Source organism: Pleuronectes platessa, chromosome 12 (assembly GCF_947347685.1).
Source record: "Pleuronectes platessa chromosome 12, fPlePla1.1, whole genome shotgun sequence".
NCBI classification, from domain to species: Eukaryota; Metazoa; Chordata; class Actinopteri; order Pleuronectiformes; family Pleuronectidae; genus Pleuronectes; species Pleuronectes platessa.
Genome location: NC_070637.1, coordinates 7,415,569 through 7,432,507, shown reverse-complemented (window position 1 = coordinate 7,432,507; position 16,939 = coordinate 7,415,569). Strand labels below are relative to the sequence as shown.

General features: G+C 41.5%; 1 protein-coding gene across 1 annotated transcript in view; it reads right to left on the bottom strand.

Annotated features, from left to right (window-relative positions):
• The window catches only part of LOC128453774 (adhesion G protein-coupled receptor A3), a 182,315-nt gene that overhangs the window by 15,488 nt on the left and 149,888 nt on the right, over positions 1-16,939 (bottom strand). Inside the window, exons 15-16 of the mRNA XM_053436859.1 lie at positions 14,678-14,805; positions 8,144-8,267 (exon numbers count right to left, since the gene is read on the bottom strand). Of these exons, the coding sequence (XP_053292834.1) occupies positions 8,144-8,267; positions 14,678-14,805 (252 nt within the window). The remainder of the gene's footprint in view (positions 1-8,143; positions 8,268-14,677; positions 14,806-16,939) is intronic.

Genomic DNA, 16,939 nt, shown 5'->3' with positions numbered 1-16,939 from the left:
TATCACAGGAACTGGTCACATGACCTAAGCCCTGTCTACACAACTGTGGTCATTTTTATATAGATTTCCCCCCCGCGTTTAAAAAGAAATATCTCCATCCACACGACCTACATCAGACAAAATGTATCCGTCCAGATGAGAACCCAAAACTTTCAAACAGGGATCTAGGGCCAATAGGTGGCGATAAAGTCTACAATAATGATCTGTAAAATAGTAATATTGAGTGAGGCCACACCTGTGAACGCTGGTAATGTGGTGCAGTGATGCTAAATATAGATCCAAACGTGTAATCAGAACTAGCAGAGCTAAGCGAACACAGAGAAACTGGTAATAACTGTCATTGTTGTTGTGTCTGGCTCACGCTCATTACACAGAGCAACAAAGCATGAAGTAAACTGTGAGGTCATCATTTCCAAAACTGTCTGTTTTACATGTACACAGAAACTAGAGTTTTGGGGAAATCTCTCTCTCTCATACATATACATACATACACACATATGTATGTATGTATGTTTGTAGGTATGTGTGTATGTTTGTAAGTATAACCTGCAGCACATAAGCCTAAGAGTCTTTATAGTTGCATTGGCCGTAGTCTATTGGTAATAATTAAATATTCCTTCAACTGACTGTTTAAACAAAATTCTTAAAAGCATTATGAATCCTCCATCAGACATCAAATCAATATCATTTAACATCATAAGTACATACCTGAGGAAAAAATATGTGGGTTAAAGTTATGTCTGGATAAGACCTGTAATTAATTTGCTCGTGGATATGATTAGTTCAATCTTCTACACATAGTCTGACTCTGGTGATTTTCTTTTCCTATCTGCTGTGTGCCTTCGCCTGACGTGCTTTGTGTTTGTAGAGAATCTGAGTAAATACATCATTTCAGTCAGCGATTGGATCAGTGAGCAGCACAAGGACCACGCAGTGAACAAAATAGGAGCTGGGAACGGCCTCTAACATCTCCAATCAGGGCGTCCCCACAGCTTCTGTTACCTCGAACTCACTCTTTCATCACTGAGGGCGTCAATGATGCATGAGGAAATCAAACTGCACAGCCAAAAATTCACGATATTCACTTTGCACATGATCCGACGAGACAAAGATGTTATAATCCATACAAGTCAAATCCTGATATCATCAGTGTGAAGAGACAAGAGAATATAAACTTCATGTCTTGATGAACCTTTCGGTAAACTGTCCTAGCAGGACATGGACCTGTGGGCCACGTTATTGTGATGTCATTACAATACAGCACATACTATGTATTGTAATGACAAAATACAACACAGAAATATAGCAATACGAAGACAAGGTGTTCCAGTTCAATTCCCATTTGGAGAAAATGTTCCCATCAATTTTTTAAATCATATTTTTTCCTTCCCAAACTCTTGGTGCCCGACAAAGACCTGAATTGATAAAAATACTTATTCTCTCATCTGAGTCCCTTTCATTAACGTCTCTTTCGGGTTTGGGGGCTTCAGGCGACAAACAGGTTCCCCTGCCTTATTAATGGAGCTTGTTAGAGCCTGACAGCTGGAAAACCTGTTCTTCTGTAATTTTTTTATCTACCTTCATTTAAAACACACTTTATACTTTTTTATCTACAGTTAATAGAGCAATTACTATTATGAATAGTAAATAAAAAAAACTGAGTTAAATATCAATCAGATAGAGAAGTAAAGTACTGTGTATTTTGTAGTTCAGAGGAAAATACAACATTATCATCACAATAGCATCAGGTCTCTGAGAGACACTTGGCTTGGTGTTAACAGCAGTCGTACAAAGCATTTCAGAGTTTTTTTATACTTCCATTCTTATTGGAAACCTTTTCATCATCATTTTTTTTGATTAATCTAAGCTCTTAATGTGTTTGTTTGTGTGTTTAAAGCCTGCATCAAATAAACACCTTCATTATTTCAGTGAGAAAATGTGAAGTTTAACAATGAGCTACTAAGACGTTGCCTTACAATATTTATCAAATTACTTTATGTTTTACTGCTGTGTGTTTTTTCCATCAGTTCCATCAGTTCCATCAACCTACAGTGCATTAGGATCCAGCATCAGATTCACACAACAGTCTAACAAGAAATGTTCTGCTCTGAATCAACCAGACGATAACGCAGACAGAAGAAGACGGAGGGACACATAAGGATAAAATGCACATACAGTATTCAGATTTTTTTTTTTTATTCCATGAATCAATCTTTCGGAAATCAATGAAAATGTTGAAAAATAATTCAGAAAATCTTCCAATGTTGTTGAAAGTGAAATATAAAATATCAAGGAACCACCCCTGAACCAGATCCACTCAAAATTTGAATTGGTTAATCCCTGACTCATACCACATCCTTCCACAAAGTTTTGGGGTAATCTAGTTTTTCTGTGAATAAATAACAAACTAGGTTAATGCACTGTCTAGCCATGTTAACATTTTTTTTAAATTTTTTTATTCCTGGATCTGCACCAAAGTTTAATGTTTTTTGCTGACTCATACCCTATCCTTCCACAAAGTATCATGCTAATTCGTTTTTGCTAGTTTTCCCACTATCTCGCACACAGACAAACATACAAACCAACAAACAAACAAACGTAACATCCCGGTAGAGGTGGTAATCTGAGGGACAATACTTTCACTGTCCTGGTGGTTCAGAGGCATATATAGCATATCGCTCTTTAAAAAACTGAGTAGCTCACTCAATCGTTCAGTCCTGCTCGCCAATTAAAATACTTGTATGTCTAGATTGACCGAACGTGCAGCAAATCCTCTCCTGCATTTCTTTTCCTTCTTCAGTGATGTTCATGGAGAATGACATTTTTCAGCTTGTGTGTTTGTGACAGTTTCTGTGAAGAGAAACACCGTGAGACCAATTGTTTCACCAACTTAAGCATATGTTGAAAGTGCTGCATTCAAAAGGGTCTCCAAGCTGTCTTCTATGGACATATTCATTATATCAGCTCCCTACTGTTTTGGATGCATAAGTAACCAGACAACGGGAAGCCTTTTACATGTGGGCAAATGAGCTCAGGAACACTCAAATTGGACCCAATGAAAGTACAGAGCAAATCACTGCATATACTGTAATGTCTAGATTCCTTTTTCCTTCTCGCCAGCGTTCACCGAACTAATTTCACTAATGAGGAAGTCCTCTGTATATAATATTTAAGCTGACAGCCGGATGTAACCTCATATATAGGTCACATTCTTTGCCAAGTTTCTTGCTAAATAGTTTATTTAACGCTGGTCACACTGACTTAAGCGAAACGAGTAATCCAAATTCTGATTGTCTGAGGTAAGATGAGGTGAGCCGAGTGAAAACAAGGATACTCTAAGTCGTTTGGCTGTGATGCAATGTGACAGCTGGGGTGTTGCTCGAGTCAATGACAGAGCAAGCCTCGTCGGAAGAAAAGACAGAAATAGAGATTAGAGATGACTTTGACTTTGGGGCCATAAAGCTATCGGATGCTGCATAGCGACAGCGCCACAGTGGGCAGGGGGGGTGGTGGGGGGAGTGGGGGGGCGCTAAGACGTAAGAGTGGCATAGTCTAGGATGCAGGATGGTAAGGGAAGAGGCCGAGGGAGAGCTGCCACAGCTAGTTTCAGAGCTGCTTGGAGGGAGAGCAGGTACTTACGTGTCCCCCTGGGAGCAGAGAAGGTGGGTGCATGTGTGTGTGTATAGGAGGGAAGGTAGGGAGGCTGAGGGGAGCACTAAGAACTCAGTGTGTGTGTGTGTGAGAGAGAGCATTTGAACGAGTATTTGTGCGCATCGTGTGTGATCACACATCTCCTCAAGCACTCCTGTAATTATCCCAAACTGTGTCTTGTGGGGCCTGCCTCCATCCCAGTGGAACGGCAGACAATCTGGGCTCCCGCCCAAGTCTGCCGAGAGTTATCCTGTTAACTGTGATTGGCTAAAGGAGGAACAGCACAAATATATTCAACGGCCCTGGGATAAAATTAGATAAATGCATGAATGCTAAAGTGAAAGAGCAAGACCAGGGCCAAATAAAGTTGCATGGCTCTTCCAGTGATCTCTTCACTGACTCTGCTACACGAGCAGACTTGAGTTAGATTTATTGGCTCTGCGTTAATGATATACTTTGAGGGGGTTTTTAAGTTATGATTGATGAATTTATTATAGCAAATAAATGAGCCAAAAGCATTTTCATGTCATGTTTTATAGATCAGTATTAAATGAATTAAAAAGGAAATTTTTGACATGTTGTGAAAAATCCTTTTAGCTAAAAATGTAATTGATTAAAACTCTGATGAACAGTTCAATGAACCACACCAGAATGCATTGATTAACAGCTGATTAGAACAAATAACTGCATTTGATGTTTTACTTGAGGTAGAAGGATCCTTAAATAAGGAGTTTTGTCGAGGATTTACCTTCTGGTCAGTGCTTTACCTCTAATATCATTGGTTTTTCATGGTCTAATAATTAGTAGCAGCTTCTTAATAATTTCTTTGAATTTGTCTATAAGGCATTGAAAACAGAAGTGAAATAAGAAACAAATACTGTGCAAGTTTTGATCTTTGTATATGTTTTCTATATGACAAATACATATCACACACTAATGTACATGCTGCCACACTGGCGTCAGCTCAGGTCTTAGGTATAACGTTTTCAGTTTATCCATCCATCTATCCAATTCTTGTGACAGCAATATCGAAGGAACCCCTGAAAATTCACTTGTATTCAAAGATGAAATTATGGTATTCGGGGTCCGATTGTAACTAGAGTACAATAGTAGTATAGTTGTTTACTATAGTATCCGATGAAGCTGTTAATGTGATGTTTAAAGTTGAGGAGCCGGTGAGTGAGGAAAACTGCATGTCATGACAATCACCAGGCGTTCCATGTCAGTTGCAGTTCTGGTGGAGGACTCTCGATGGCTGCGAAGCGTGTGGTGACTTCCATCACACCTCCCCTGTCACCGGGCCTCCCGCTTGGCAACTCAGGCAAAGCCGCCTGGCGTGAAATACGACGCGTAGCATCTCAGTATGCAGAGTCTTTACCCTGTGTAATAAGGGGCCACCCAAAGTGCTTCTGACAGCAGCAGAGGCAACCGAGTCCCCAACATGCTGCAGCTCACAATAAAAAGGAGCGAACGGGACCCACCGATACAAACAGAGAGTGAGTGAAGGCGGCTGAAGCTGTGAGCGTAAAGCAGAGAAGACGTGTGCATCAATCTCTTCACTGCATACTGTAAATGCGCTCCCCCCCCCCGCTGAGGTGGGCCTGACAGTGGAGGATGCTCTGCTCCAGCTTGTGTCTCATGCTCACTACCTGAACAGGTCCAGCTATCAATCAATGGGAACAGAAATCCACCAGGACCATGTGACTTCCCAAGCACGTGGTGCAGCCAGAGAAAACACACATTACAGTTTATCCTCACTCTCTCGCTCTTTTTGACAGCGACTGTTATCCTGGCACAGGTGTGAACCATACCTCAGTGTGACAGGAGAAAATCGAACAGAGCCAATATGTGGAATGAGGATCACTTTCTGTATCCTGACGCTCACTTCCGTGGGGGCCGTGCTATAAATTGAACGTGGACTGCACTTACATAGCACTGTTCTAATGACCACTCAAAGTGCTTTATCCCACAGTCAACCAGTCACACACTCACACAGCCTGTGACTGGACGCCATGAAGAGACATTGCGGTCAGCCTTCCTGTTAGAATACGTCCGCAGTTCGACTTGCTGGCCTAAACTTATTAGTAGAGGACGTTAACATATTCCTGTGTCATTTAATTTGTGTCGGAGCTGAAGTTATATGATCACATCTGACCACAGGATTGTGTTAGAATAAACAGTGATAACATCCGAAGACATCCTCATCCTTCATCATCCGTTTGGACTGGACCTTCAGACTTTTCAGTTTAGCCCTAACCAGTGGAGCCGAATTGACAACAGGCTGACGTCAGACCCACAGCCATCTACAAACTAATCAATTTCAAGTACAGGAAGACATAGCCCACATGGATGATGACAGGTCACCAAAATGAACCTGACATAATATAAAAAATGTAACAAGGTCAGGAAGCCTGGTTCCGACCCTGGTCACGACTCTCAGCAGTGAAAACGCATATTCTATACATCAGTGCACACAGCGCTCAACATTTTCAGTTACAGTTATATAATGATATATGCATTTCATATCCTCCTTTTTTGTATTAAAGCTGAAAATGCTGAGGTGCTAGCAAACGAAGCATTTCTCTGACCTGTTTCCAAATCTAACCTGACATCCCAAATCTCCATGTCCCTCCACGCGTCTAACTCTCTCATGCATAACCATGGGCTGCAGAGACAGAGGCATCATCCATGTGACCACACAGTGAGTGCAAGTGGTGAGAAAATCAAACTGCAGCGACAAAACTCTCTGCCTGCATCACATGATGGGGCCCACTGTCGCAATTAGGGTGATCCAGAGGGACTCCAGAAAACCCCTTTTGTTCTATGTCTGCGTAAAATATATTCCGCAGACTAAAAGTTCACAATGTTGACAGTTTCTCTTGGCCATCCGGCTGAGAGCCTTTCTTTACAAGCCGAAGCCACGTAGATGTCTGTATTATATATGAACAAGAGGGATGAGAAATTTTGGAGGTCAACGTAAACTCAACAATATAGAATGAAGATCATAGTCTAAAACAGGACAAAGACTATACGTCCACCTGTCTGCTGGACAGAACCAAATGCTACCGTCACAATGCTAACATGCTGATGATTAGCAGCTATATAGTTTAATATTTCCATTGACTTAATTTATCATAGTAGTATGTTAACGTGTGCTTATTAGCAATTAAATAGAAAGTACCCTACAGCTGGGATGGGAATGGCATTCATTTTTGGACAAATCTACATTTAGACAAAATAATGGTGCCACATTAAGTCAGGTGATGACCAAGATGAATACAACTCAACCTTAGGAACGGCAACCAATCTATAAGTCGTAGAATTAGCTCTCTGAAAGCCATAATTGTCAACCTCCTAGGCTTTATATATATAGATGGACAACATGTCTCCACCTCCTTCAACTATCCAGAAAAACAGCTAAAATATCCTGGACATGAACGCTGCCTTCCTGTGACCATGGTGTCAGTTGAAGCCAGAGTCCACGCAGTTGTGATCAAATGATGGTAGTAAGGAGCTGCTCAACCAATCAGTCTCAGCTGTCTCACTGCGTTTCTTCCCTGTTTATATAGCATCAAATAACTAATTAAAACCAAACTTACTGGAAAAATTAACACTTGAGGAAGCAGGGTGTATTAACCACAGCCAACCACCAGGGTGCGCTCAAGCGTATTTGGCGTCCCCCTTTGTTGGCCGTCATATTGTTACAGTCCATGGTCAACATCGTGGTGGTGGCAGAGGACCTTTTACATACACCATTACTTGAACTGTGAATATGTGGACCAAATCTCCATGTTGAGATACTGTAGTTCCAAACTGAAGTAAGTGAAAGCTCGACATGCTGGTGGCACTGACAGGATAAGACAGGGCATCGCCACAAACAGTAGGGTTCATCCTGTGGGGACCATGAATCACATGATAAATAATCCAATAGCTGCTGAGATATGCTACCATGGGATGTATTCACATTTGTGGACATTGATTGCTGAGAAACTTTAATGCCAGACATTTGCCAGCATCATGCATGCCATGGGGACACACCACTGAGCCTTTGTTGAACACTCACATATAATTAGTGAATATACATTAACTATAAAGATGAAATTGAAAGGCAAAAAAAAACATTTACAAAAGATTAAAAGGACAACACAATTGTTTAAACACATATACTGTTTATACTGACAAAACTGCAAAAGAGAGTGATGCACAACACCCACAGTAACCCTGGGCAACAAAAGAGAACACAGTCAGACAACAGAGGGACAGGGAGCAAATGTATTCATGATGAGAACGCCTGAATCCCCAGAGCTCATTGTGTCGACACTTCAGTGACAGAGTGACCAGGCCACACGTGCCGCTGAAGCATGAGAGACACATAAGGCTGGACTGCTCCATAACCACATATTGCACTCAGTGCCAACACCTCAATAGACATTCATAATCAATTCTCTGAAACGCTTTGAGAGTGGGACGAATGAAAAGGGAATGCACTTACTGCTTGACAGATGATGGGGTATTTGATTCGATTGATGCCGCCGGCAAACACGGCGAAGGTCAGAGCCGTGTGGAAACAGAAGTTGAGGAGCATATGCCATCCCTTCCGACTGATGCGGATTGAGCTGCCATAAAAGACCAAGAATCAAAAAATTAGCAGGTACATACCCCACAGTGTTTCGTCATAAACTCAAATCTTACTGAGACTCAGCGTTCAAGGTCTATTACCCATCAGCCAATTTGGGTAAGATTTAAGCCACTCTTTTACAAGGCCTGCATAAATTGCCCTTTTCTTTTACCTTGCTGCTGCCATATAGATTAACAACCACAGAGGCCAGGAGCACTGCTCATAGAGCGTGTGGCACAAACAGGCCTGGATGAAGTCCACGGTCAATGCCTGAGCTGAATAACATAATATCTTAGCTTTAATAGCTTTATATAGCATGATAGCTTTAATTGACTGAACTTTAAAAAGTAAGGTCATAATTCACTCTACATATTTAACTTAGTCAACATAATCCTAAACTATTTAGCAGAGTTAGGTATACAGTACTATTTATAATCATAATAGGTCATTTTCATTGTTTACCACATCAAACAGTGCAATATTGTGATTAATAATGAGTCAGGGACATTCAGGATTTTAACCAGCAACTAAAATATTTAAACCTGGTAGCATCATCATCATCATCATCATCATCATCATCATCATCATTGCCAATCACACACATAAAATTACTCATGGTCAAACCACATTCAATCTTAATAGTTAACTGTCTCACAACAATCACACTTTGGGACATCACAACAGCAACCTCCACATAAGATTTCCTTTATCACTCAATCAATCAAATTTATGAAAAGCAACAAGAACATTCAAAGATTTATTCCCCCTCAGTATAGGAGATACATCAGTTGGGAAGTGGTTTCGGGGATAAATTGTTTAAAATCTCCCGACAATGAAGGGAAATGATGAAAAATGGTCTTCCAGAGACTCGGCTTGAAGATGCTGCACCTTTGCAAAGGTCAAACTCTGCAGGGTGAAAGATACTGTAGCTTACGAGGGACCAGAATTCTTCTCCACTGGCAAGCTGGTAACATTTCCAAAAAACTGTAAGATCTTTGTTTCAGAAGAAAAAAAATATGAGAAAAGACTGCATTCTTTATATCTGAATAAAGAATATAGTCCTCAGACAAAAGACTACTCACAGAGTCTGGAAGAACTCATTGTTTCATTCAGTGCACAATCTTCTTACACTGCTCTTTCACTCTTTTTCAAACATACAGTACATGCAGTGGTGTATGCATTCAAATATGAATCCTTTTGCTGGTTTGATGGTGAAATCAAAAGAGATTGCTTCCAGTTGACTGGGCCAATTGAAGTTTTTACAATGTAAAACTATGCACTCATATCCACTTTGTGAAATATGGCATCAGCCAGGGCGTTAGGCAGCCTTAGGCAGGGCACTTAACCCACATTACGTCTTTCCATCAAGCTGTTAGAAAACAGAATAAATAGGTCAGACAATATCAGCGTGCAGCGTTGTACTGTGTGCATTAACACACCATCGATTCTTTTAATTACTTTCCTGTGTCAGATCCCTCCTTTTAATCTATACTGTCACCATTTGAAATTATATAACCCTGTGCTGGAAATCTCCACTCCCCAAAATGGAGGAGCGGAGCCCCGGCTGCACGTGAGCCAACTGTAGATGAAGCAGTGGCTCAGCGGTGAGCTATGAGGCGTGTTTGGGGCCGGGCTCCGCTGCTCCCGGCGAGAGGAGGGAGAGTTAGAGCCGCGGCTGTCGATGCCTCCGCCGCGGCCCAGGTACGGAACTCCTTCCAGCGACGGGGCCATAAATCAGGCCAGCTCCTGACCTGCCTGGAAGGGGGTTTTCAGAGGCTCTGCTCTGGGCTTTCATTGGGTCAAGTACATTAACCTGGCAACCCTCCACATCCCCATCTCCCAGAGGGTGGGGCGGGGGGGAATAAAACTCTTCGCTCGCTGCATCTGCTCCCTCACCTGCACCCGCTGCTGCTGAGCCAACTGTAAGGGACTAACACATAATAGTGTGGGCACAATCAGCTGAGGGATTTCATCAGTGAATGGTCCAAACATGCTCAAAATTCCCATCAACCATCTGTAGCAGCACTGTTAAATGTAGAGATGGAAGCAGTGGCACGCTAAGCATGATGGCGAGCAGGATGTAACGTTGCGGTAAGGCTGGGGCTTTATGGTTAAAATCAATAATGTGATATTGTGTTACTTTGAGACAACAAGAACCTATAAACAAGATGTATTATTGGCTGATAAATTTGTTATGAAGATAACTAGAAACAGTTGCCTAGTTACAGATCCAGTAGATGTAGTTACAGTAGAAGCTAGAATAGGACTCAGTGGAGTGAACACCTCCGCCGAAGGCCAACAGATCCTTTAAATTCAACCAAGTGGCACCATATCACACACTCTTAGATATCAGTCCCTTAAACAGGCCTTTCTTCAAGATCTATGAATTACTCCTTTCGACACAAATGAAAAGTGTAAAAAAAGGTAACGTCATAGGAGGTGATATAAATATCCTAAGTCAGCCCATTTGCGTGGATGTGTGCTAAGATTTTATGGATTCTTTCTTGACCCCATGTCTCATCCTTCCACCAAATTTCGTGGAACTCTGTCCAGTAGTTTTTGCGTAACCCTGCTTACAAACCCACCAACCAAAAACAAACGGAGAGGGGTAAAAGAAGAATCCTCTTTGGTGGAGGTAATGTTATGAGTCACGTTTCTGCCTCCAGTCACAGATAAGTGAGGTAAAAGTTTCTGCGTCTGTGTCTTGTATTTTAAGTTCAGCTTTGGTCTCCACCAACTCAAATTGACTGTTTTGGTAGCTGGCGATCTGTCTGATATTTGGAACATTCTGCAGCTGGAAGCCGCACTGATAAGAGCTGTGAGACCGACACAAAGACTAAATTAGCCTCCTGTGTTCTTATGTCCACTTTTTTCACTGAACATATGTTGGCCGCCATTATTAACCAAACACGCCTGAGGCTGCTCCCTTTAATTAAAGGCTTGATGATGGTTGATTCCTGTGACAATATATAAAGTGTAAAACAAAGAAAACAAAATGCTCTTTTCTTTTTTCATTTCTGACGTTTTTCCTCTTCCTTTGGGATCAATTATAATACATATTAGATTTCACTACATGTATTTCATTTTTTTGTTCTTTAGGATGAGTTATAAGAATTGTCCCTTTATTATGACTATTTAGTGGATTAATCCTTGGTGTACATCAATAATTACTCGAACAAATTCAGTTACTGCAAATCCAGAACTATCTGAAAGAGAGTGTTTCCCAATTTGATTACTTGTGACACAAATTGCACCAGTGGATTCACTGGGTTCAAATATTTTGGGTTCAGAGACTTGATACCCACCACTATGTTCTCCCCAACTTGCTGTCTGACAAAGAACCAAATGCTGAGTGAGCACATTAATGCCTGTGTTTAAATGTCAGCGAGCTGAAGTGAGAAAGTGACAAATTCGAACATGCACTCTATCCCGGGCCTGTTCTTCGAGCACCCTCCCTCGAGTTCTGCCCATTTAACACATAGTGCCGGTGCTTCGCAGCTTGGATACTGTCAGTCATCTGGAGTGATACTACAAAACTGGAGTGTTACTAAACAGAGATGTGTTGTGGAGCTGAGGACTGCGTGGAGGGAGGTGTGGAAGAGGAGGATGAGCTGGAGTTTGTTCATATGAGCGTCACTGAAAGAAAAAAGAAACCCTCCAACCCTCCCCAGTGAGAGAGAGACACCCAGAAGCTCTGTAAAGGCCTGTTCTCGCTCCAGTTTGGACCAGAATTAATGTCCTTTTGCTTTGAGCATCTCTCGGTAATAAATGTGTGAGTTTACGCACTGATCCTGGCTATGATCAGATTTTTTAAGTATTCCGTTTATGGGTTAGCAATGTAGAACACCAAATCCTGGTGTCTGAAACCTGGATAATCCATTACCAGGTTTAAAGAAACCTGGATATGTTAGCTGGAGCCCTTTGAAATGTTTATCCAGGTCCCACATCATTCTCTGCCATGCTCACAGATGTGTCATCAACTCCGCAGTATCAAAGTAAATGACATAACGATGATCAGAACAGTGACATAAAGGGAACATCTGACAACAGATCATAAACTGAATAGTAGTTCTCTTTTTATTCCATTAGCTGTGATGAGATGAAGAGGCTAAATCCAGCAGACTGGCAAATGCAGAAGAGTTCAGACAGCCAAAAGGTTTTTGTGCAACAGTGAAGGTAACACAGGCAATACAGAAATAAGCAGCTGTTCAGGAATTAAGACACAGCTGCAGGCAGAGGATCATAAACCTGGATTCTGTTATGATTATCTATGCAGGGATATGAATCACGTTTCTCATTTTGTATAATCACCACTACACTAATATGATCTACATCAGGAACTGAATTTGTAACTGTATCATATAACCCATAGTTATTTGATATCCTCTACTGACACTACAAAATATAAACACTTTTTTTATGGTTTGAGTCCTGTGTGCCATTGTCTTTAGATGTTTGTTTAGACATTCTTACTTCTGAATATCCTTTTCAGTTTCTTGGATTTCTCTGTGAGCACGTGGAGCTGCAGTTGCATGTCCTTTTATGGGCATTAGCGGTGAGTTGACCTTTGCTAATTAGAAACATAAAAAGTCACTGCGTTCATCTATTTAAAAAGACAGGTGCAATTCTTCAGTTTAAGAACGTGTCATGAATCTGACATAGTTTTCTTGGAAAGAACAATTTTTGAGGAGATATTGGTGAACAAGGTCAATGTTATTCTCTGGTATTTAACGGATCACTGATGTTGAATTGTTCGCCACCCACTGGCCCAGCATGCTTGTTGGACTGTTTGTAGTATTTTCCGTCTTTCTCGTTTGGACAGAAATTTAAAATGTAAAATGAAGGCTGTGCAGAAGGAGAATTTTTCTTAAATGGAGAGGAAAATATAGAGTAGTTTAGACAAAGCCAATGTCTATGAATAGATTTGGCCAAACAGCAACAGGGCATCAGTGCATGGACATATTTGTAAAATATAATTTCTCATTTCACTATTGGGGTTAGTGTATGGTGGTTGTTATATATAGTTTCCATGCAAAACGTCTTAAGATGTCAGATCTTACATAAATCCTTTACCTCAGTTTGTAAGATGTCTGACAGTCTAGTAAAATACATGTTAAAACAGCCTTCTATATATATTTATATCTTTCAACAACAAATCAATACTCACTAATTATCTGATAATTACGTTGCTTTACAACCATTACAGTTTAGCATCTATAACATATAGCTAACGATTCATTCGTTTCTAAATTTCATCTAGAAAAGGGTTCCCAAGTGTTTTTTAGCAGTTTCCTTCACCATGTGTCTTTAAATGTCTGTGCGAGTTTAACAATGGCATAAAAATTGATTTCGAGGCCACTCATTTTGCACAAACACCAGAACGTCCACGGGTGATTGGAAACGGTTGACATTTCAGCTCAAACTAAAAATCTTAATCCCCTGCAATTTTGAAATTGCTTGTGCCTGTACCGCGCCTCGCAATCTTTACTTCAGTCAGTGCTGCGACGCCAGACGACAGAAAGTGATGTTGCTGCTTGGATGCTGTCATTGCTGTCTGCCTGCGGAGGAACACTCCCTGTCTTTGTCCCCTGTGTCACAGATGGATGTTAACTGCGAATGCTGCGGTGCCTCACGTAAATTGTGCAGTCTAGACACAACACGGACAAGGAAACATATAAAACCAAAGATTTAAGTCTGAACAACTACCAGTTAACGGTGTTATTCTTACAATAACACGATACATCTTTAAAATTTCTAATGAAAATGTGACATTTGGGACATTAACATTAATTTTTTATTTAAATGGATTGGAAGCTATTACAATAATACCACATGAATGCCACAGACGAGTTAAAGTGACTGATGCTCTGTAAGAACAACAGATGATAATACATAGCACAGGCTCCCTCCTGGTTTAACAGCATCCGCAGCAGATGAACTTGAGTGGAGCAGAGAAATGCCACAGTGCACAGCCACGAGAGCCACGCAGGGCATTGGTTGTCCTCATCTCCATATGGAATAAAACGAACAAAGGTGGCCGAAGTAACCCATAGAAATCCATAAGAGGCATACATTTATGCTGTCAAATACACACTCACACACACGCACACATGCACGCACGCACGCACAAACACACACACACATTTTTCTTTGTGCTTTAGATCCTCTTAGTCAGACAGGCTGCAGTGCTTTATATGCCAGCCTGGAGCATCTGATTCACATCACAGTCAGCTCAGGATCTGTGGCAGAGGAGTCGAAAACAGACTGTAAAACCACGAAGGTAAAAAAAAGGCGACAAATGAGGCGATCACATAAGCATCTGCCTAAATGTCCAGAGGTAGATGGGACGTTTTGGAGCTGTGATTTGAATTTATGACACAAAAGGTTTCAATCTTTATCTCTCCTTACCTGTGGTGCACTATGTACGTGATGATGGAGGCGAAGAGGCAGAGCAACATGACCGCCGTGCAGGCATACACGACCGGGTGCAAAAACTCCCCAGGGTACGGGGGGAAAGACAGCACCTTCTTCAGATCCTGTGGTAGAAACAGGGAGAGAGAGGGGAGGAGTGGGGATGAGAAAAGGCCATCATGAATGTCGTATTACAAAAATAATCACTGAGCAAGAACTAGGCCTGTGTAAACGGCAGCATTTTCTTCTGCTGCTAAACCTCATGAAACCAGCGACCCCGTGGACATTACAAACACTGTGGAAGTAATTTATAGGAAAATAAAATGTGTCAGTGTGGACATGTTCGACCTCCTTTCAACAGGTTGAAGCTCGGCTACCTGCCAATAACTGTCCTCACTTAAACCAAACACATTTCAAACACCACGTAACTAAATCAGCTGCATGTCGAACAAACACAGAAACGATACATGTCCACAAAGCCTGGTACCAACACAAGCCCAGGCTCAGTTCACATCCAAGTGTGACATACACAAGTTACATCTTAACTCTGATAAGATACTTTTATCACCGCAAGTTTTATTTAAACTTTTAAACTCTGGTAAAGCTGCTAATCCAATGTCTCTGTGTCCGTTTGAAACAACTTCATGGTGCAGACCTGTTGTTGTTCTTCTTCTCTCGGTTAATACCTCTCCCACTTTGCACTACTTTACTATATGAGAACAAAATGTGGCACAGATAATGTTAAGATGTTGTGTTATGGATTGCTGGAGGTTTGGGCTACAGCTGGATGATTTGAAAGTGGATATTCACCTTAAAAGTGTAACAATTTGTGAGAAGAAAATGTATTATGTCGTAAAACACGAGGGTCATTCAGTCCTGTGGGAGTTAACATTCAGCAGTGGATAACTGAACCAATCACTTCACCGTTCACCAAATATATGAGCACGTTCATGCACAACGATGACAGGCACAGATTAGTGCGCAGATGCAGACATGCACGCAAACTTCAAAATGGACGTCGGGGAAATGTCTTTGTGTTAGAGAGCTGCCCAATGAGCAGAAAAGAGCAACAATCTGTCAAGTGAGGTAGTCCCGTCTCCCCCCCCCCCCCCCCCCTGCATTTGCTTTCCACATTTCAGGCATTAGCTGACAATCTTAGCCGGAGCCTCTTAACACAACAATAGCGTAAGCTTCCTACTCTGCCAACAAAACGGGGAAAACAAAACTGGATGGGAGCCAGGGAAAAATAAAAATAATGGAAAGAAAGTTAAGTCGCTTTTAGTGGCTCTTAAAAGACACATTGTTAAGAGGCGCTCATTAAAACCTTATCCACATCACGGTTGATTTGCTTTGTAATTTATTCTGAGTTAAAGTCTCTTACAGTAAACTCAGAGTAAAGACAACTTTTGAATATTTCACTTCATCACTGTGTCGGTAGGCTTTGTATTAAGAGACAAAAGAAGCAATTGTAAAATCTGCAGGCTCGCTCCTCATGCACTCGGCCGCCCTCTCTCAGCTCGGTGCCACAGGCAGGTGCACAGCCCGCAGTGACGTCACACATTTTGCCGCCGTCGTGTTGACGCTGCTAAATAAAGCGCACCTTATCTCCATATAACCCCGGCAGCTCCGTGCGAGTTTGGGTCTGCGAGAGTGATCCGCATACACGCTGTCTGACTCCATCATTGTCTCGTTGAGTATCCGAGTGGGATATGCGCTCTCCCTGTTTATCCGAAGGCTGATGAGCCTGTCGGGGCCTGTGAGGGGCCGCGACCTTCAACTGAGCATTTATAAACACAGTTGTAAAGCAGTGGCCCGTGATGAAATGCATGGTTTGGGGGACAGGAAGCTGGGGATATGTGGAGCAGCAGAGTGTGTGATAAGTAAGTAAGTATGATAAGGGCTTTCTGTGTGTTTAAGAAGGAAAAGGGATGTGAAATAAAAAAGTTTTGATGACATTTGCAAAATCTTTATGGCTCCTTTAAGAGTAACTGATGTTGTTGCGCTACTTCCTAGAAATCACCTCCTTTTCTAGGATTTGGGGATACTGAGAATTTGCATTCTTAAACTTGGTTTGCATTTTATTTGCTAGAGACCCACATCATTTACTGTAACCATCCATCCATCCATCATCTATTCAGTTCACCAACAACCAAAAACAGCACACAATGTCTTATGCTGCTTGCATACATGCATCAAATGTTTCCTCAGCTGCTCTGAACAATGAAACATTTTTCAGAAATTTTAGTGTGAGCTAGGGCT